This window comes from Platalea leucorodia (assembly GCF_965183815.1).
Source record: "Platalea leucorodia genome assembly, chromosome: 9".
Classification (NCBI taxonomy): Eukaryota; Metazoa; Chordata; class Aves; order Pelecaniformes; family Threskiornithidae; genus Platalea; species Platalea leucorodia.
This window is the reverse complement of record NC_138831.1, coordinates 43,318,908-43,341,576: the sequence shown is the minus strand read 5'-3', so window position 1 is coordinate 43,341,576 and position 22,669 is coordinate 43,318,908. Positions and strand designations below refer to the sequence as shown.

At 47.5% G+C, this 22,669-nt stretch overlaps 1 protein-coding gene across 7 annotated transcripts in view; it reads right to left on the bottom strand.

Moving 5' to 3' along the window:
- The window catches only part of NTRK3 (neurotrophic receptor tyrosine kinase 3), a gene marked incomplete at both ends in the record, with an annotated part of 217,974 nt that overhangs the window by 143,387 nt on the left and 51,918 nt on the right, over window positions 1-22,669 (bottom strand). For 5 of the 7 annotated variants that reach the window (XM_082321702.1, XM_082321697.1, XM_082321698.1 and 2 more), the window contains 7 exons: window positions 1,419-1,489; window positions 2,354-2,377; window positions 5,844-6,140; window positions 8,365-8,506; window positions 9,100-9,242; window positions 11,553-11,710; window positions 19,070-19,138. In XM_082321702.1, coding sequence (XP_082177828.1) covers window positions 1,419-1,489; window positions 2,354-2,377; window positions 5,844-6,140; window positions 8,365-8,506; window positions 9,100-9,242; window positions 11,553-11,710; window positions 19,070-19,138 — 904 coding nt within the window. The remainder of the gene's footprint in view (window positions 1-1,418; window positions 1,490-2,353; window positions 2,378-5,843; window positions 6,141-8,364; window positions 8,507-9,099; window positions 9,243-11,552; window positions 11,711-19,069; window positions 19,139-22,669) is intronic. The other 2 variants (XM_082321700.1, XM_082321701.1) reach the window with 1 other exon arrangement.

Here is a 22,669-nt window from a genome sequence, read left to right as displayed (position 1 = left end):
ATGTCACAACACTAAAGCTATACTAACCTGAGCTGGGCACACACAGGAGCAGCAGAAAACTCTTTAGAAAGAGCAACTCTGTCTCCATCCAAACATCCCTCAGGACAAAGAATGAGAGAAAATAACACACCACAAAAAGAAAACAGAAGAAATTAAGTAGAACTGTTGTGTTTTTTTTTTTTCCCCCCCAAAAAACATTTGGTTTTCCTAAAGCCTCTAATGGTTCCCTATATATTGTAATTTTTAGTAGTAAATATTTATACTACAACAGTATCCAAAGTCCTTCACTGCAACTGTAGTTCCACTGTGTCAGTGTACAAGCATAGGAAAGAAAACCTCCTTGCCCTAAAGGGTTTACAATCCCAGGCTTATTTTAATATTTGCGAATATTTATTCCTTCAAGTCTTTGCTCGAGATACTTTTATTGCACTGATGTAAACAACAATTTCTTTGGCATTTGTCCAATTGTTCTCCTGTACTGTGTCTTGTGATGCATTTAGACTTCGCTTCCTTTTACAAAATTCTATTCTGCTATAATAGAAAATACATCATTTAACCAAGAAAAAGTAATTTCATTTTGCAACCCTTTTCCCTGCCCTTGATACATTAGCTATGATATTTTTAAATTTTTTATTTTACCACACTATTTTCATTCCCCAGCTTATTTTCTGTGCTTTATATTTAATAATCAGCACACATTATTAGTCCAGTCTCACTGTTCAAAGTTTTCACTTCAGTTATAGGAGACTTTCAGTTCGATGAGAACTGAAATCAAGGTGGATTGAGTTTTGTTCATTCTGTTAACACCTGGTGAGTTTCAAGATCTTAAAACTTTCACAGAATTAGAGCAATTGTGTAACATGCTAATTTTTTTTCCCAATACTTATACATGAATTTTTTTTCTTTTTCTACTTGGATTCTGCAGAAGAAAGACAATGTTGAGATCTGATAAGCTGTAGGCTTTCTTTCCCTCTTCATTTTTGGCATGCCCTGCAGAGCAGGAGAGAGGGCAAACTGGCATTGACGGAATTAAATCAAGCTAAATCCGAGTCCCTCACAGGGCTAAACTTAACAGCTCGATAACAGTCTGAAACACAAAATTGCCTGTTTGTTTATTCTCTGGGTGCTACTTTTTTGGAGTGAGAATTTCTGACCCTGCCAGCAGCAACTTCACAGGATGCCTTATTTTCAAAGAGCTCCCTGGTTCCACACTGCAGACCCAAGAGGATCAGATGGTTCATGTCAGTATTTTACTTGCCTGACACACGCCACAAAATCCTTCTGATTGTTGCCTTGAGTCATAGAGGAAGAGATTTTCCTTGCAAACATCTCAAAACAGCACAGGAATGTAAATACTGAGTCATCAATAACAAGAAATGCATGCAAAACAGTTCTGTAGAGAAGAGGACAGGACTCACCCCAAAAGTGTCCTCCTCAGGTTTGTGGGTCACAGTGATCGGTGGGGTGGGACTCACTTCATAATCACCAACTGAAACCAAAACACCAAAGACAGAAGATTCAACATGGCTCGCATGGGATGCCCAAGGCACCAGCACATCCCCAACGAGATCCAGTTCACCCCTAACAGAGGCTGCAACTTTCTGTTTCAGAAGGCACCAAAATCAACCATCAGAGAGTTCCCTGTGCACATCAGCAGAGAAAACGCAGACCAGGACAACGCTGATGTCACTCCAGCCTTGCAAACGAAAAACATTTAGGTGCCTGGTGTCCTAGGGTGGGTGGCCTCCACTCCTGAGCCGTCTCCTAGAGTTTTCAAATCTACTGGGCTAAGTAGGGTTAAAACACAAGACTGACTCCAGCAGAACTTGATCCAAAGAAACAGTTACTTCGATGTTTTTTGGAGGGGGGGAGGAAGACAGAAAGAATCTGTTGAGGAAACACCACAGAAATTGAGTCCTGCTTCTCATCCCAGTCCACACTAGAGAGCATGTTGTAAATGGGCCACGACACACAACTGCTTTGGGGACTGGCCGGCCTGCATCTAGTTAAGACGTCTTCCGCTACACCACAACCAACTGGTTAGAGTTTCAGTGATATTTGTCTCCAGCCCTGCCATTTAAGACCTCAAAGACTGTCATTTCCACTATAGGACCTTCTTCAGGACATCACTAGAGGGAAATGAGCATCTCCTGGGCTCTAGAGGTTGCCCAGCTGAATAAAAGCTCCCCAGCCATCTTGCTTGTGCATGTGGAAGCCAGGGCTTTGTGCAACCTTCTCCAACCTGCTTTTGGCTTCCTGATTTTTCCTCCAGGAGCATGTAAGTCACAAGGGGAGGTGGGGGAACCACAGAAACAAAACATCCACAGTATGCAAAGAGCAAGGAGACACTTACTTGAGACAAAGTTGTCCGTACTCTCTGTGGAAAGGAGAAAGAGAGAAGCAACACTGTTAGCAGCATAGCAAAGGGACAGTGGTCTCATGCCCAACCCACCTCAGACACACTCCACCACCCCAAAGAGCCCAGGAAACCAAAACTTTTCATGTTTTGTCCTGTTGGGCAACTGTAACTGGAAATTGCAGCACATGTGCCAGCAGGACATGCTGGAGGTCAGGACGGAGAGCACAGGGGTAACTGTGCAGAGCCTTGGACTGAAACAGGAGGGGAGGGATGCTACTGCAAGGCCAAAATGGAGAACAATTAGCAGCACACTAACCAAACTTTTGAATGGTCATTAAACGATGCTGCTTTCAGCAGGCGAGCAAAGTTCAACAGACACACGGGGCTCAGCAGGATGGAGGCAGAGGGGAGAGAAGCAGATTTTGCCTTATATGGCAGCGTTCACCCAAGGACAAAGTCCTACAAGGATGAGGACCAGTTCCCAGGGAGGAGAGCCCAGCTTGGGACAGAGTGTTAGAGACCACCTCCTCTGACCTCCTTTTCACAAGCCACTCATAAAAACTAATAACATCTGAAATGGACATGGAGGCTGTGGCTCTCCTAGAACTGCCTCTTGCCCAAGACAGCCACGCCAGTGCCTGCTGTCAGCCTCTTGACTGCTCCAGTCTATTCAGTAAAGTCAGCTTCAAAGGCAGCTGAGGCCCCAGACGAGGAGGTCTAAAGCTCTCGGTGACACTCAGTTTACATAGCATGAGAACAACATCAGCTTTCAATTCACTCGCCCATGTAAGAACTTGAGCCCAATATTAATTGGAGTTTACACAGCTTTGCTGGCAGAGGGCTCCTGGAAGGACGCTGAAAGGTTCACACTGACGTATGGGTGAGGTTTGGAAGGGAAGCATAAAACAACCCCCGGGTGACAAACACAGCTTTCCAAACCACAGGGAAAAAACCTGAAAAAATATTTTTGTTTCAAGTCAAGCAGAAGAGTAACTTTCCTTGGCTTTTTCTAGCAAGGGGGGGGGGGGGGGGGGGGGGGGGTGAGAGAAGAAGAAATATTCATCTGGAGAGGTTTTTTTTTCCTATTAAGGTGGGCAGACTCTAGTCATGAAACTCTTGCTGCTTCTACATTTTCCCCTTTCCATTTTTCTCTGCTGGACTAAGCAAATTCAACAGAAACCCACAAAAAGTTTTTCCCACTAAACCCTATTTTTTAAAGCATAAAACATAGCCAAGAAATTTCAGCCAACTTGAGTTCTGTAAGAAGTTCCCAAGAACTGAACACTCATCAAGGCAGGGAGGTAGGTATGTTGACCTTTGTGGATTAAATAAGGAGATGGTAGCCTATGGTAGAGATGTCAATAACAACATGCAATGAGATTTTTATCAGGACATGACATAAGTCTGTCCTGGGAGCCACCACCCTGGCTTCTAGAGCCACAACATCGCAGAGAAGCAGGATATGGCATGGGACATATCTCCCAGCTCCCATCCAGCTTCTAACAGCACCTTTCTCCTCTCAACCTGGGAAGCACAATCTGGCACAGCACCAACAAGAGACTGCAGACCAGGGGTATCTAAAAAATCATTGTCACAGGTCCTTTTCTATGCTGGTAGGAAGTTTTCCAGGCACTATGTTTTCATTAATTAATTAAGACTAATAATCTCATCCTGGGTAGTGACAGCAAAATCCTTGCACGTGTGAATAGCTATAGGCGATAAGCTTCTTGGATGAACCACACTGCAGAACATTTAATTTGTGGCATTTTCTGAAGTAATTTACCTTCATATGGGAAATTATAAACATCAGCTGCATTGAGTGTTAATGTCAGCTGTGGCAGTGGACAGAACAACAAACTTCAAGGAAAGTAAATTACATCCTGCATTGGGCTGACAGGGTCTGCCAGGGTGAGGAACAGCTTGGGACTTCGGATCAGAAGAAATAAAAGAAATGGGTCAGTTCCTGCTGAGAGATGGTTCAGGGTCTGCAAGTACTCCACACCAACAACACATACAAGGCGTGGGTGAAGATACACTCACAATGGCCATATTTTACATATATTTCACACAAACAGATTCTCCCAGAGCCTTTGACACAAGTGGCTCTTCAAACATCAAAATATCTTCCCACATCACAGCACGGCTCAGATCCATTTCCAAAATCATCTCTCCAGAACAGTGCCCCCTTTTCTGGAGGTCCAGCACCTACTTAAGAGCTGTCCCCATTTCACAGACGGGGAAATTGAGTCACAAAGGTGGAACCTGACAGAGCTGAGACTGCAAACCTGGGCCTCTCCTCACCCACCTACATTTGATAAGCTGCTCTTCTGCCCTGACAGAAGGAAACATAAATAGGTCAGATAGCCAAACAGGGCATTGTCCTTGAAGCCAGAATACAAATTTTCCACTCCCATCTGTATCAGCTCATTTGTTCAATTGCCAAATCTTAAAGGCAGAGATTTGGGTTTGCATTTACAATATTTGACCTGCGGGAAAACTCTGTGTACATATATGGTGTGATATAAATAATAAATGAGAGTACCATTGGTATTTTTCTATATTTAGCAAACGCCCTATTTTGCTGGATTTTCTTGGGCTGCAGGGGCCAATTTAGAGCTGCCACTTTCTCATGGCATTATTCCTGAAGGCAGCAGCATGCACAGGTCTTAACTCCATGATGGCCAGCGTGGTGTTGCAATGACAGAGAGGAGACCAAGACCCTCCATGCTCCTATAGAGCAGACAGGTCACCAAAAAAGTCTCTACTGCGCTCCCCAGAGCTGGATCTTCATGTCCTCAAATGCTTTTTTTTTTTCTGCAGTTAAGCCCTGAATCACTAGGGAGTACAACAGGGAATTCCAACCAATCAGTTAAGAAATCCCAGCAAACTGATGCAAAGCAACTAATTGAGCCTTCGCATCTTTTGTAGAGCTGTCATCCTGGAACTGCACATCGTATTTAGAAAGAAAACAATCCTGACACTGCTGCATCCAGCTATAATCATTTCACAAATGCAAGCTAGAAGGAAAAAAAGGAAAGAGCTACATCACTTTAAAGGGCTTTCCTTTCCTTAGCTTATAACTAGCAATCACATAGAAGAATACTTTCTCTCAATAAATTGGGCAACCTCTTTGGGGCACCCCTGAGGAGATCCAAAATAATTGACCAAACTTACATCCTGTTCCCACTGAAATCCCTAAAGATCTTAAAGAAAAAAACACTGCAGAATATATTACACAACAAAAATATCTAAACCAGTTAGTTTCTCTCTGCATTAAAGAGTTGTTATGACACCAAAGCACACTTGAGTAGGAGAATCATGCTGGTCAGAAGTGGCCTCCAGAGGTCACCTCTTCCAACCTGCTGCTCAGACAAAAGCCAACTTGGGTTGTCAAGGCCTCATCGAGGTGCAAGGACTACTGGTGGTACCACAGTAAGACCTTTGGATTGCAAGCAACCCTAATGAGATAAACTGAATATCCTACCTGGAAAGGGCTTTTCAAGGAAGTGTCCTTTGATGGTTTGGTTTGCTGAGCCCAGCTGGTTGGTGGCCACAATTGTGTAGTTGCCATTGTTGTAGTGAGTGGGTTTGTTGAAGAGCAGGCAACCCTCAGACACTTCCCCTTGTTGGTAAAACTCCATGTGGATGATCTCTGTCTCCCGGAGGACCTGGCCATTGTGCAGCCAGTGAAGGGTGGGAGCTGGGTTCCCATGCACTGCAAATGCAATGCAGTGCTCCAGGTGTAGCACCGGCTCCTCCAGAGTTAGGATGCGAGGGGGATCTAGCAGAGAGAAACATGGCAGGCTCACAACACACCTCCACCCACATCATGTCTCTCTGCACCATGGAAATTAAGACTATTGAAAACACAACCTCCAAAATCCCTTGTTCCTTCTACTCTTCCCATGGATGTCTGCAAAGAAGCAGCGCTAAGTCACAAGAACACTCCACGCTCCCCAGAAGGAGGATCTGAACCATAGCCAGCTCTCTTGGGCTTGTGAACAGGGGTACAAATTAACCACAGGGATGGTCCTTTCACCAGCTCAGAAACAATTCAGCTTGGAGTTTTCCCAGTCCAGTCCACACACCTACTGCTGCTCTCCTTCCCTCAAGTGATCACGGGGAGGCCTCCTATCCCCATTAAGGAGGACACTGAGACATAGCACTGTTACATTACACATGTGTAAGGTGCCCCTTGAGGGCTCTCCAGTCGCACTGAGCAATTTTGGATTGCATAGCTGTGGAAGCAAACATCCCTCAGCGACTGCCTGTCCTTGGGGGTTTTGACTGCCTGAATATCCCGAAGGAGTTCTCACCCGCCGAACACCCTCCAGGGGTGTTTTAATTAAAGGGAGTAGAATGGGAGAGGGAAAAGAAAAGCAGAGACTCCACCTGCAATTTATTGCATATGCATTGTCTTCCCCCTGGGACACCCCAAGAATTCAAATGTTGTTCTGCCGTTGCTTCTGAAACCCCATTTACAACGCCTACATGTAAAGTCCCAAACCCCAAGGCTGACAAGGTCTGAACTAGAACAGTTTTGCGCAAAGACAAAGGACACAAAAAGATGTAGGTCTTCCCTAAAACTCTCCTTTTTCTGGAACCATCCAGCTGCAAAGACAACCCATAGGACATCCACAAGGAACAAAAAGAACACACCACCTTTGACCCATCTTTTGGAAAAAAAGACAGTGAATTTTTCAGGCAGTGAAGGTGGTAGAAGAAAACAAGGTGCAGAGCTGGTTGGAGCTGAGCAAAATTCTCCCACCAGCACCCAGGTAGCCTGAACCACACAGCCATGTCCCAGCCACCTCCTTTTACTCACAAGCCTAGATCTGCATGTGGCTTGTTCACATCTTCCTGGCAAGGAGGATTCAAAAACAGGCAGCCACCTACACATGCACAAACCCAGATCTTTTCAGCATGAAATTACAGGCTGAGTGATGGGTCTGGGCAACAAGAGCAGGGGCAGCAGAAATTGTCAGCATCTTAGAGGATTACATGGGTGAAAATAAGCATTGGCATGGTGCTGTTTAAGGTGTGGAGGAAAAGATGCTAAAACACAGTGCAAAAAACACCCGCCTGCTGACCAATCACCTCTGAGCCAATGGGAACTTTAATTACCTCCATTCTTCAATCCATCAATAGTACTTATTGGGAGGAAGATGAAAGTAGTAAAGCACTTGCTCTCCTCCTTCCAGTCCCCTGTGGCCCCTTGTCTTTACAGTGGCTTCTGCACTGCACTGGACATGTAACACATGTGGGTTCACCAAGACTAGCCAGAATCCCACACAGGTCCCCACTCTGCCTGGCAGGGTTGGGTGTGGGGGACAGATTTTCAAACTACAGAGTAAGGACAAATATTACAGACACAGCAACATATAGTAAATCTTAGCTGCTTGAGAGCACAAAGCTGTGTAAACTTCCTCTTAAGGTCAGGTTTGTGTTAACTTATATTAGAAAGCACAGAGAAAGTTTAACTACTTGCAGCTAAAAGTGAACAGTTGAAATTTGACATGTGCATGTTTACACGGCATTTGCAGTTTAACTTTGTAGGAACAGATCCGGGAGGAAGCACTAGCAGCCCTGAAATCAGAGGCAAGATTTACACTGGCTTTAGCAAGGCTGACATTTAACCTCTCACATGGCATCAGGGCATGCAACTCTGTGCTTGTAAACAGAGTTTTAGCCCCTCTACAGCTTTTCCTTACTCTGCTGGATCTTCCAAGAGATGAGTGGAGAGACGTCCACCACCAGTGTGGCACTGCTGCTCCTCCCCTGCTCTAGCACTCACTTCTGCATTAATGGAAGCAGCAGGAAAGCAAAAATACTGACACTTAAGAGACAGCTGTGCGAGGATCCACCTTGCCACTATCCTGTGCTCAGCTCCTAGTCCTCATCCACAAAACCAGTGTGTCACAGGGAGCAAGTGGCCATGCATTCACACAGTTCCCAGGGCAGCCCTCCAGCCTCTACGTGGTCAAGGTCTCTCCATTGCTACTTACAGTAGACGGTGAGCAGCACACTGGCATTGCTCATCCCCACCACATTCTCGGCAATGCAGGTAAGCAGGAACCCGTTGTCCTCACTGGTGACATTCACCAAGGTCAAATTGATGGCATGAACATTCGTCCAGTTGAGGTTGGTCTAAAAATCCCAGAGAGAAATACAGACAGCAATCAGTGTCTGTTGGCTTCTCTCCTCCCCACTCCTGCCCCCAGAAGCTGAGGATCCCAGTTTCCACATAAGCTGTGAGAAGGTCTCCAAAATCCCAGGACAACTAGGATCTGGGTGAGGAGAAGCGTTTCCTCTAAGAATGTCTACTGGGAGGGGGGCAGCTGCAGCACTGTAGCACTGATAAACATGGCTTGCCTCTAGAAAAGCTTGCTTAGCTGCCATTTCAGCTACAGCTATTGCAGACACCTCTGTAAAGAGGTAGTTTCATTAGAGGAGATGCGAGTTAATTCAATTAGGGAGCACTGAGATATGAAGCTATCTCATCCTTATTTTCCAGCCACACAAAGGAAAGGCTTTGTTGCCTTCAGGTAGTTCCCAGGTTCTTGTGTGGATACAGTATGGACTCAGTTTTCCTTTGGATACAGCCCTTTCACATTTCTCATAACAGTCTCCATCATCTACCTGACCCTCTGCCCTGCGTGCACAGACCTGAGGAACCCGTGGCAGCTGCCTTGCCCTTTCCACATTGGGCACACGCAGCACTGAGGTCCCGCGGCCCCTACCTGGTGCGTGTTGATGGAGTGGAGATCGGCCACTGTCCAGTCGACATCGGGCAGTGGCGAGCCTGAGCCATTGCAGGTGATGACGGCATTCTCCCCTTCCCGCACCGTCAGGTTCACATGGCTCACGCTGATCTCAGGGAGGTCTAGGAAAGCCAGACACCAAGGTATTCAGGTGTGGAGCAGCATTTGCTACAGCCACCTGCAGGGTGCACACATGTGGACCCAGATCCTGCCAAGCTGTTTCCCAAAATAAGCCTCCAGCACCCTGGGATAAGTAACAGGAAGCAACAGCATGGGCCTTGCCCTACTGAGGAAAGGATGAGGCATGGAGACAAGGGAAAGTATGGACACTGGAGATGTGCCAGCTGAACAGACCCTCCCATCACACTTGAATCCAAATTTGTGTCCAGTTCTAGTTGCCCTTCCCTTCACACAACACTGCCTTCCCCATCTCTTCTACTCCCACAGAAGCTGCTCTTGAGGGCAGTCACCTGGGATGGGAAAGCTGCACGCACTGGGGGAGGACTCAAAGTGTTCCAACCTCCAGGGACAAGGCACAGAGTGCCTTGTAACTCCAGGTGAGGAGAGTGTCCTTCTAATTTATAACAATCAAGAGAAGATGACCAAGGATGTGTCCTCGTATTAACTGCAGCTCTCTTAATAAAAGGTGCCCTTGTTCTTCCTTGGTGGTGGCAGACAGATTCACTGATTTATGGTGGCTCTGATTTACACCGCTTCCTTACTTGCTGCCACAGGCACCAAATATCCTTGCAACATGAAACAAGACGGTGCTGGTTGCAAGAAGAAGGGCAAACAGCCTTCTTGCATGGGGAAGGCTTTCTGAGCTCATCATAGAGGCAAACCGGGTAGGCAGGGTAGGGGTAACTGATCAGTGGTCCCCTCCCATCATAGGGCAGCAACATCCGTCACGCCAACCGAAAGCCATGGATAAGGATACACATCCTTTCATTGCCATCAGGGAGTGATACCAGGAGGGAAGCAACATTGCACTGATTTGGGGGGATGACAGAAGAAAGGAAGCAGCAGTCAAGGCCTAGCAAAGTCATAGGTGTCAGGAATCAGCAGAGGAAGATGGGAGGGACACTTATGGTCTCTCCATGTTGAGCTGATATCAAACATGACCACACCAAGCTATGCCAGTCCTCAGCAACATAGGGCAAAGACAAATGGAGTGTTGTTACAACATCCCTCGAGTCATCTTAATGCTAGAACAGAAAGACTGTCCTCTGAAGGAAAGCAGATCAGTGCGGCTCCCTTTGCTTCCAGGAGACTGCAAGGTCAGAGGTGGTCACCCTGCACACCAGCACATTTGTGCTCCCAAATCAGCACCCTGCTGTCACCTCAAGTCTAATACCACCATTGATGGAGTCACCTTCTCCTCCTGTCCCTGATCCCTAAGGATTTTTTTTCCTCTAATCCTTGCAGATTATTCTTCCCATGTGGGGAGGAAATTACAGCAGTCTCTCAAATCTTTTTAGTTCACCCACATGCAGGCACACTTTGGCCAATTTCCAGAGCTTAATAAAGGGACATCATGAACTTGGAGAAAAAAAAAAAAAAAAAATCATGCAAATCCAATGCGCATGCTGTTTGTCTACTACTGCTATAAGAAACAAACCCAAATTCCTAGAACAGAAAACAACCATCACAAAAAGAAAACCTCTGTTTTTCCTCCTTTTTTCAGCCCATGAGTTTGACAGCTGCTTGCGTACAGACAGTTTAATTGTTCTGTTGAAGGTACGTCTCCTTCCCCTTACTCTGCAAGGGATGGTTTCCAGTAATGGCAATAGCAGAGCTAGAACTGACACCAAACAGGCAGCTGATGCGTGAAGAAGGTGAAGGAAAAAGGGATAACTATTGAACATGCCTCACGTTGCTCCTGGGGCCACTGGACTCTTTTAAACATCAGCAGGAAACAAAGAGATATAAAGTCACTCCTGCCTCTTCCCTACAGACATGGGCTTTCAATTGAAAAAATAAAACAAAAGAAAATGAATACAGACATGTATTTCCTAAGAGTAATTACAAAAGATAAGGTGGCATCTTTTAACAATATGCTGTTTCTAGGATTTGTTAGACAGAAGAAAAGCAACATGAAAAATACCCTTTTTCAAGACATCACGTAGACTCATCACACACATTTTGTCAAGCAACAACATTACAGTGAAGGAAATGCCCCAAATCACCCAATACCTTCACTCATACGGCAACACCAGCCCCACACTTACACAGATACTCTATTTTTAATCCACAAACTATCCCAATCAGCGTCAATTGTCTTGTTCTTGACCACATGGTGGGATTCTGCTACACCAGGTTCCCCAAGCGAATGGTTGAACCAGAGGTACCAGATAGGACAGGGCTCCCTCCTAGCACCCTTCCTGCCCTCCCCTGCACCCAGCCCCAGGAGCCCAGTGCGGGCTGCACCTTACCACACTGGGTGATGTTCATCTCCTGCAAAGGGATGACGGCAGCATCCATGTTCATGCAGTAGAGCTCCTGGTACTGCAGGTTTGCCTCGCCTTTCTCCTGCCAGAGCTGGATCCAGCGGATGTCACAGCTGCAGTTAAAAAGGTTCCTCTCTAGTCTCCTATGGGCAGAGAGAGCATGACAAAGAACGGTGGGGTGGGGAAGGACCAGCAGGGCCATCATCTGGCTCCAGGGTCCCCGAGGAGGATGGCCACCACGCAGGTGCAAGGGGCCCTTTAGAGCTAAGGGAGAATCTCCTCCACGTTATTTGCCTGGGGTCTTCTGGCACGTGTTGTTCACATCTCTCCCAACTCCAGAGAGACCAAGGTTACACATGCACATCCATGTATTCGCAGAGTCTCCTTCACGCACGCACGTAAGGTTTTACATGTCCCAGGGCAGCACGTGGATAAACACAATGTCTTTCACTGCAAGATCTGCACATCTGCAGCTCGATCCCACAGCCATCCAGACAGCCGAAATATTCATCCCTCAGCAAAGGAGCAGGCAGCTCCCCACTGCCCTAAAGTACTGATTCACATCTTCAAATCCCACTTCAGTGGAGGTCCAAGACCCTTTTGGGCAAAGCACACCTCCAGCCACCACAAGCTCTCAGTGAAGCTGGCAGCTCTTCTCCTGAGTACCTTGTACAAACACAGCCTCCTGGTGACCCAGGACATGAGCTAATGAGCAGGGTATCATGCATTTTAATCAAATCAAACAGCACTGCACTGAGACCCTGCTGACCCGGCCAGGAGAAATGGAAAAAAGCACTGCCTTTAAAGTACTTCATTTAAAACACACTTACACATAGTTTATATACCAGGAATGTTTATTATAATCGATTTTCCAACCTATTAACCATTTCATTTACATTTTTAAAGCCCTGCAGCTCTCTGTGGAGATGCAAGGAGGGCAAGTCCCAGCAGGGAGGAGAGGAGCCCAGTGCTCAGCCAGGACTGAGTTACCTATGTGGGTTGCAACCATAACTTGAGCAAAACAGCCAGAACAAACAAAATATCTCCCCACATAACTGTGAAGTAAAAGAAAGTAGGGAGTAGATAAGCCAGTGGTACAAAATGTGAGCTCAGTCACCCCAAAGCAGAAGGGCATCTCCAAAGGTCAAACCGTTGCTTCATGCAACAGCTAGATTGCCCTGTCACACAGGAAGAAGCTGTTTTTCTGGTCTGCTCCACGTTACTGCAAAATTCATGCTTGCTTTTACAAAATTAATTCCACAGACTAACAGGATTTGGAAACAACCTTCCAAACATGCAGCTGCTGTTTCATCCATACGGTACTGCAAAAGGAGGAGAAGAAGGGATCTTCTGGTAGCAACCAGGGGTGTTAAACCTGAACCCTAATGATGCCACTTTGAATCTTCTCATAGAACAAGATACCATCTGACTTTTTTTTTTTAGAACAAACATTGAGTTAAACTTCACTCTGTGGCTTTTCATTAGTTCATTCCTTTCCCATCAAAAGCACCTAAACCTTTGCAAGACAGGTACAAGGCTCAGACAAGTGACTCAAAGGCCAAAGCACTAAATATAACAGACCAGAGCAGATTAGCACAGTGATTTGGTGGGATTCGAATGACAAGGCATTCACTGCATGCTACAACAGGTACTACCAGTGCCTCACACAGGCTTTGCGTCCTCTTCAGCATGGCCACGAATCCACATTCTCCTCGGGATTCTCCCAAGGTCACTGCTACCAGCATGACATGGGATGGCACATGGGTAAGAGCCATGGGCTCAGCTAGTAGCAGATCAGGTAACCAGAGTTGTACCCTAGGACCTGGCAGGGAGCTGGGAGAGCTCAGAGGCAATGGGGGAGAAATTCTGCTCCGTTGCAAATGTCCTCACGAAAGGAGGCTGCTGGGGAGAGCCGCTATCCTAGCACTTAAGGGCAACTCTGTAAGTAATAGACAGCAGCCTTCCCGGCCCATTGCTAATTCATGAAGGCCCATGAATAATACAGGAGCAGCGTGCTTCAGGGCAGAACTTACCCACAACCTGCCCCAACGTCAGTGATGTAACTCACTTTAATCGAGACCCCCACAGCGGCTTTTGCACAAATTAACACCCATCACCAGCTGGATGCGCCACCGGCAGCTGGCATGGCACCACGGGTAGAAAGGGCACAGATGAGTGCACCCATTTTCCCTAACACACACTGCAAAAGCACTCTTGACCTATGGGAGATGCCCTCCCTTCTCACTTGGTGCCAGCCGGCTCTCCAGAGAGGTGCACAGGGATTTCCACTGTCCTGCACCTGCCCAAAAACCTGAACCACCAACTCTCTCCTCAGACCCCATCAGTGCCCCAGCCTCGGGGCTTGCAGGGATCTTTAGGAGCTGCAGCTCCTTCCAGCCCTCCCTCCCATGACTTCTGTAACATCCTCACTACCTATAACCCTCTGCTTCCCTTCTCTTCAAGGAGGAGAAGCACCTTGGGGAATACAAGGTGCCCTTTGGCCAAAACCCACTGTCAGGCCAGAAGGCATTGCCATGTGCTGCAGAGACATCTCCCAGCACAATGGGAAGAACAAAAACTGGTGCTGAAAGGCACGGCAGGGCAGCCAAGAAGTCTTCATTGCTGTCACATGCTTAATGGGTGCAGAAGCACCACAGTGAGAATTAAGGCAAGGGGCTCCTTCTCATGAGACGTATCCAGCACAGCTTACACGCAGAGAGGACAAGTAAACCAAAGGGCATTTTTCATAGCCTTAGCCTGGAAACGTTGCCAAAGCATTGCTTGGTTACAGGCACTCGGGAGCTGTGCACACTCCCACACCTTCTGAAGGCCTCATTAAAACTGAAAACACCTGTGAGCCTCACAGCCGCAAGTGAGCTGGGGTCTCTCTGCACAAGCAGAGCTGCCTGAAAAGGGACCAAACCCCCACATGGGCCAGAGCCATCCACTAGCCCCCAGGCAAAGCACAAGCGTGCAGCAGGGCATGCTCCGGGCACAGCCCCTTCACACAGTGGGCACTCATGTCTGGGACAGAGGAAACTGGGACAATCATGCCCTGCACTGTCATTTGAGGGGACGATGACAGAGATGAAACCCCAGAGCCATCTGGGCACCAAGTCAACTCTTTAGAGACAACGACGCTGCAAATGCCTGGTTGAGCCCAGGTTTGCCACCTGCAGAAAGCTGTACCCATCACCTCCCAAAACTGCCTGGAGACAGCCTACACCAGGGTGGACGAGGGCAGAAGAGGGATGCTATCAGCATCGCAGTATGTACTGGGACAGCCACGACTTCACATACATACAGAGCAGGTTTTTTTCAGGCTAGGCAGCTAGATGAGATACAAGTCCTGTCCCAAGCCTCCCCACTCATCAGCTAAAACAAAGCTGTCTTCAGCTAAAGCCTCTCAGAGGGCAGTGGAGATCCTTACCACACTTATCCTGTCTGTTTTGATTCACATACAACTGCTGCTGAGGCTTCGTACACTTGCAATTAAAATGTTCTCCTACCTTAGGACTCAGACCGCTTCCCCGAAGCTGGAGAATCAGAGTGCCCAGCAGACACAGAACAAAACCTATTTTGTTTTTCATTTATATTTATTTCCCAGAACCAGTGCTTCTCTTGGCAGTCCAGCCAGAATTGTTGCTTCCAAACCCCCACCAGAAAGGGATGGGATAGAAAAGAAAGAACTCGGGGACCGATGCATGGCGTGTGATGGCTGGATTAGCTAATGCAGAGATCAGGCAAGTATTCACTGTCTAGCTACAACTCTATTAGCGTGACTGTTGGCAGCAATAAGTTTTTAAGCTAGAGGCACAGACGATGTGAAGTTGGACTCATAACATTAACAGAGATGGTGCTGTGCCCCATCCCGATCAAAGCCTCTTGCTGTAGCATTGCAGAAATCTACTGCAGAACAAGTTGGCAGGGACTGCTAGTATTAGAAATGCTGATGGGCTGGGCAGAGGGGCAAGATGTTCAGGACTACAAGGTTTTATATATTATATGTAATTGGATCCAGAGTCTTAGGTCTTTCTGGGAAGGAATTTCTTGAAATGTCAGCCCTACGCTCTCTGAGGACATGACAAAGGAAGCCAAGGACATGACAGAGGAAACCAGCTGTGACTTCTGGATAAGAAAGGCTCTAAGTCCAATGTTTATGAGCTGTTGCATGTGTCAGATGCTTCCCTGTGCACACTCAGCTTCAGACTTAGGAGAGCTGTGCACACGTTAGCTTGAGCCCTGCTGGTCAAGGTCAGCCCATGTTGTGGGAATTAGGGCTGGAGTTACTGGAAACCATTCCAAGCCTTGCTTCTGGCCAGGAGGACAAAGAGATAATATTTTTTGGAAGTGTTCCTCATTTTTGCCATCCTTTCTTCAGTGAGTCAGCAGGGGAAAAGCTCAGCTCTTTTCGACAGAAAAGAAACTCTGCTTTAAAGCAATACCATCTTCCTGAGCTTGAGATGCCTTGAATGCAGCCAGGCAGCTGTTTCAAGCCCCAAGCTCCCAGCCACCTGCCTGCTCTCATAGCATAGCATGATCTTCAAATTAGTTTTCTGCTTTTTCCTCCTTCGTGTTCACCATGAGCGGCTTTGTCAGGTCTCATGTTCCCTGGCAATCTCCATGTCGCATCAGTTGTAGTTCCTCTCCTCCCAGCACTCTCCCAGAGACAACCCTCCCATCGCTTCCCTTCCCACGTGCTCCGCTGCTCCAAGCTGCCTCACTGCACATCGCAGTTTTACCTTCAATGACTATCCTCCCTCCGCATCCACAATTGCCTGGTAGCACCGGGGCACTGGTACTCTATAATAGAGTGCTATAATAGAGTGCCTCTGGTGAACCACTGCAGACCTGCGCCTGCTTGTCCCACCAACCCTCCCTGTAGACCTAACCCTGGCAGACTTGCCAGAATCTATCTGTCCCTGAGGCCTTCTAGCCTGTCCACATTCGTGCACAAGTGCTGCTGCTCAGCCTGCCTTCCTCAGGTTTGCTGCCTCTGCATCAGTCTCTGCTGCTCACCACCTTCTTCCTTTCCAGAGAGTTTTGGCTCAACTTCAAGTCCTTGGCTGATGTCAGTCTGCAGCTCCCTTTCTAGCTTTCACCAGTGCTTCACACTCACTTTATGTGGGCCATGTATGCTGTCTCCCTCCCAGATTCTGGAAGCCTCCCTGGAGCTCAGCATGCCAAAAATCTGTCTTCTACTCACCCATCCTCTGCATTTCTAAAAAAAATACAATATTTCCCACTTTTGTGCATCCATTACTAATTTCTCCCCATCTTGAGGATTTGCTTTTCCTCATCAATAGGTCCCATCCTTCTAGCACCCAGGACCATGACCACCCCACAGTAGATAACACATCTTTACCTTAAATCCCAGCATCTTTATGCGAATGATTATTCAGAGCCCACAGCTCAGGCTACACCTCCATGCTGTCTTCTCTCAAACAAATCCAAAGCTCATCAGGACAGTTTCATGGCCCCAGGGAGGACACTGCAGGCACATCCCCCTGCCCCATTAACGCCAACGTCCCAGTAGGTATCAGCCAAAATATGCCTTCTCCTGTCACACTCTAAGGAACAGCATCATCATGTTGTTCTGGTACTGACCATCCTACCTGTGCTGATGTGGATGGAGGGTCCTTAGTGACACGGGAAAATTTGTCAGGAAGCAACAGTGACAAAACAATTCTTCAGAAAAAAATAAACTTGACCAGGCTCTTACTCCAGCCCAGCCAACAGCTAGCCAGACCCTGCAGGCATGCGCATTTGTAGGTTTAAGTTGATCACTGGAGCTCGTGCCAGGGGGCTGTTTGCCAAGACCCCCTTCATTGCACAGTGGCAGGAGAGGTGGCAGAGGCTCCAGCCCCACAGGGTGCCAAGCTTCCCCATGGGAAGCTGTGGACACCACGCATCACATCAGTGCTGCATTCCCACCCCATCACCTCTCCCTACCAACCAGCTCCACGTTCTCCTACATTTCTACCTGCATTACTTCTTTCATCAATCAGGGCTTGTTATCTCCAAGAAAACTGCTCTGAGAACGGCTCCAACTGGAGCCAAGTAATTCAGATCCTTCCCATTTGCCAGGCTGCAGAGCGCTGGCCCCGAGTGACTTTGCTGACACCAACCAAAGCCACCTCAAGCACACCAGCTTCCCTGTCAGGTTCACCATAGCAGGACAACACGGATATATTCTTCATCAGGTGGGGAAAAGTACACTTTGCTGCCCAAACAGCAACATCTCAGTTCCCTTTGTGGCTGGTATTGGTCTTTTGAGCCTGACTTGGGCTGGCAGACCTGGGACATGCCTGAAGAAACAAAATATGACCAAATGAAACAAAGCCGCATAAAAACGAGCCCCAGTGGAAGTATCCCCATTAATCTGCAGGCTCATTGTTGCCGTGGGCCCTGCCAGTGCCTCTAGCTCAGGACTGCAGCCCCATTTGCTCCTCCACTCTTGGGTCTCTCTTGGGTAACAACCATCAATCTGAGTTTTGCCAGACAGTGCAATGACAATAAGCAAAGGTCTAAGAATACAAATGACTCATGCTATTAAACTTGAAATCTGAGCCAGGCTTGAAAAATATTTAGAGCTGTAATCAGCGAGGAGACAAATTCCAAATTCAGCATTTTAACTCTGCAAGCCAGATTCCCCATCAGAAGGGCGTTTCTCTATTTTCTAATATCACTATTAGTATTTTTCATTTAACAATTTGACAGAAATAAAATACACTGCAGTAACACCGGTGATAACACTTACTCCCACTTGAAAGGCTGTCTTTATTCTTTCATAAGTCACTTCTAGCTTACAGCTCTATTGATCATCAGTGAGGATGAATGGAGCTTCCCAGGATCCTCTGGGACAAATCCTACATATATATATTTTTTTATTCCCACCAAACAACTATTTCTAAAATTCAACAAAACAGGTCATCAGGGCAACGCTCCATTGATTTCGTGTCCACTTATTCTTCAAGCACAGCGCTGAATGCTCTATCAATAATTCAGCAGGCTGAAGGCCACCGGTGCCCCAGGAGAGACCCTATCTCATCTCCCACATAGGAGCTAGGAGGTGCTTTGATTGCTAGAGAGCAAGGGAGTCATTTGCCTAAAAAGCACGGGTGTCTTATAAAGCACGTCCATGAGCCAAGGAAAAACAGTTAGCCCTACCCTGCGACAGATGAGGATCGAGTATTTGAGAAGATTCACTCAAAATCTGGCCTAGTAAGTATTTCTAATGTGTTCCCACAGTTAGTCAACCGTTTACTACCCCAAGCATGACTTGTTCATCATCCCAACGTTAATTAGCCAGGTGCTGTGATGTTAAAAGAGAAGGAGTTCTGCTCTGGTGCTCCCGCACCTGGGAAACCCTCCCAAGAATGGTGCTGCCCACCGGAGTTTTAGGTAATTATTCACAGGCTTCAAAATAGCTCTATTTGGAAATCATTCCCCCACTCAGCCTCCCCTCTTCTCCCAGGAGATACCTCCAGGGTGGGACTTACAGTTCAAAGAGTCGCAGGGTCTGGAAGAGTTGCCATGACAGAGTGGTGAGTCGGTTCCCAGAGAGGTCTCTGAAAATTAATGAGAAAAAAAAAAAAGCAGTCGTCACAGTAAATAATTCCTCCTGCACGTGGCCCTACCGCCTCCGCAGAGCTCATCGTCCTCCTCTACGGGGAGGCTGTCAAGTAGTTTAGGACCCAAGTTTAGATTTCATAATGAGAGATTTTAATGAGGACAAACCCAAATGGAAATTTCTCATTTTACTTATTTTTTTCCAAGGGGAAAAATGGTTTCTATCCTGCTGCCGTGTAAAGAAAAAAATCCAAACAGAGCAAGATGTGTCCAATTCTTGCCCATGAATTTGGAGCTCAACCAACCATAAGCAGAAAGAACAAGTCTAATTTCATACCTTGAACAAAAAAATTTAAGTACAAATGTTGTGTTTAAAATAGTAACAGCCAGGTTAAAATGACAGCACGATGATTACCGAAGGTGTTATCATATGATTTGCAGTAGCTGTGTGCTCAAAGTGTCCCGGTATGGCTGTGTGCTGTTTGCACCCAGGGGTACCACCGCTACGGCAGCCAACAGCTCCCCATCCCTCTCTCCATCTGCCCAAACTTGCAAAAACATAAATCTCATCTACCTGGGAAAGCTTTGCAACCCAGCAGACATTGCCTCTTCAGCTGAAAGCCAGAGAGGATAAGAGTGTAAAAGCAACCAAAGTACTAAAAACAAGAGGAAGAAATATGTTTGGGGCAGAATAAGCAGAAAGAGAAAAGCCCCAGGTTTCTAACAGTATGAGAAGATGGTACTGAAATGCTTTCTGTAGTGAGCAGCCTTTCCGGGGATGCCCAGCCAGCCTGAGAGCCACCAACTGAGGGACCAGCCCATGGAGTAGCAGAGGAATGGGTGGTCACAAGCTCTGGCAGAAACTCAAATCCTCCCATGTCTATACTGAATCCTCCCATGTCTATACTGAATCCTCCCATGTCTATACTGGCCTCCAGAAAGCACAGGAGGTGCTGCCTCGCATCCTGTGCTGAATCCAGCCCTGTCCCCACCAGCTCCCTCCCCGTTGCAAGCCGCCAGGGCGGGCTGCGGGTAGGCAGGACATCCCGGCGCAAGGCTGCAGGCACCCTCCTGCCTCAGCCCTGCTCACTGGAAAGGGTGGTGAAGGGCCAGAGGCATGAACCACCTGGAGGTTCATTAAACCCTCGGCTGGCCAGAGGGGAGGTACAGGACAAGGTGGCACAGAGGTGACAACGGGCAGCCCAGCCATGCTGGGCTCAGCCCGCAATCCCTGCTTGATTTGCAGAAACACACTAAAACCAAGAGAGCAATTCCTGGAACAGCTCCTGCCGGTGCAGGTCTGATGCAGGAGGATTTGGGATGAGAGATTCATTTGTCGCCTTACACCGGGTTGCAGCAAGGGCAGACACGTGTTGGGCAAATGCAGAGAGGGCACAGCCCAGTGACTGACAAGGGAAAGGCAACTTTGGTCCTGTGCTACCTGCCACCAAGTAATGCTGCGAAGCCCAAAACCCCGCAATCAGGGACGGGGAAGCCGATGCAGATCACGCAGCAAACCAGCTTCCCAAAGGGTCTCCACAAGCCTGGCAGAAGAATGAGCCCAAACACCACGATGGCACAGTGCTGCATCATTAAATTCTGGCTCTGCTTCACATCAGACTATCCTGCTGCGGAAACCATGGCAAACCACAGGTACCTCATTTCACATGACTAAGATCCCACCATTCCTACGGCTGTAGACAAACTGCTTCCAGCCTCTGATAAAGTTTAGAAAGGCAGCAAAAATAGCAGGTGAAGATAAGCGGGGGGGGGGTGGGGGGTGGGGGGGAAATACTGCAACACTCCCTCTTTTATCCACCCTGGAGCACTGAGCACCTGGAAACTTTGCAAAGACAGATGAAAAGTAGGAGGGGAAGGAGCAGCTCACTGCTACTGAAAAGTGAGACAGTAAACTCCCTCCCCCAACCCAGGGAGAAGAAGGAAGAGTAAAGGGAGACGCATGAGAGACAGCGAGATGTGGGAGAGAGGCAGAGATGCAGAGGAGGGAGTGAATCTTGCTGGAATGTCCTTTCTCAAAGGTCATGTTTTGCTACATTAGGCAGAAATGTCAAGAGAAAATTGGATTCTGAAAGAGAAGAGAAAAAACAACAGGCTTTCCACGCAAATAAGGGAATCAAAAATAGCATGATCGTGTTATTACAATTTAGGACACAGAGAGATGGAGAAAGAAAACATCCTTACTAATGCAAGGAGCTTTGCCAGGCAGATGTGCTCCGCTTCTCATTTCCTTCAGTCCCTGGAAACCAACTCCTACCACCTCCTCCCTCCCCCAGACAACATACCACAACAAGTATTAGGCAAAGAGGGGATGGGTCTTCACTCGCACACATCTGGCAGGAGACTGCTCTCAAAGAGCAAAGCTGGTGTCCGATGTGACCTGACCATCAACTTCTGCAGGGCTGGTCAGGGGACACACACCAATGCCTCTGTTTCAGATCAACCAGGACACACACAGGGAGGAACATTGTCGTCATTGGAAACAGACACCTCGAACACTTTAAAGTGTCAGAAAGGTCCTTGCAATGGACCCTTGTAAAGGTCCCTGATCTCAGCACAGAGAGAGAAATGGGCTGCACACATAAACACACATTAAAAACACACCATTTCGGTCACAAAGCCAAATGCTCCAAAGGTTAGAGATGCCAGGATTGGGTTTCCATGTGCAAAGAGTACATATGCCAACTTCTGCCACAAAAGATACGGAGTTCCTATGGAAAAAATTCACTGCACAGCACTGATTTCTCCCCAGAATATATCCGTCCCACATGCCAAATGGGGCAGGTTTCCCAGGGAAGATAGCATGTGATTCTGTAATTAGAGACTGCATGCGCGTGAGGAGATTAAATTACAGCTCCACGGGTGAAGCTCTGAGCTCCGGCGCTTTGTAACTCCTGTTCAGCGCTCATGAGGTTCCTCCGGTGCTTGAACCTCGGCTGCATGCACTGAGTTTCCCAGTATTTTGTAGAGCATAAATGGGGAGGATTGGGGAAAAACAAGGCCCTCCCAGCCAGCACTAGGCCTCTTCCAGCTCCAGCTGCCTGTTCTGCCTTCCTACCACTGTTTCCAAGGCTGAAAGTCCATTGTCACCTCCAGATCCCCATCATTTGTAGCGACCTGAACCCCCACCCTCCTGCACCCATGGCCAGGCAGCGCCAGGTCTCTCATTCCCCATCCATTTGACTTCCCCCCCCCATCCAGCCACTTCTTCCCAGCAGGCTGAATCACACACTACCCATCGTTCCCCAGCCACTCCCAAATACTTCTCAGCCCCCATTTCCTTATCCATGCCCAAATTTCCTATGATCTTCCCTGCCTTTATGTCCTCCCATCCAACTCCAGCATCCCAACAAGAGCTGCCGCTCCTCATCTCCCCTATAAGCTCCCAAACATCCTTAGCAAAATTTCTCCCCTCCAACTGTGGATCAAGAGCCATTCTGCCTAAACAATGAAACATCACAGAGCAAAATCAAGTCTTCCAACCAAAATCTGCCCTTTGACAAAGTTATTTT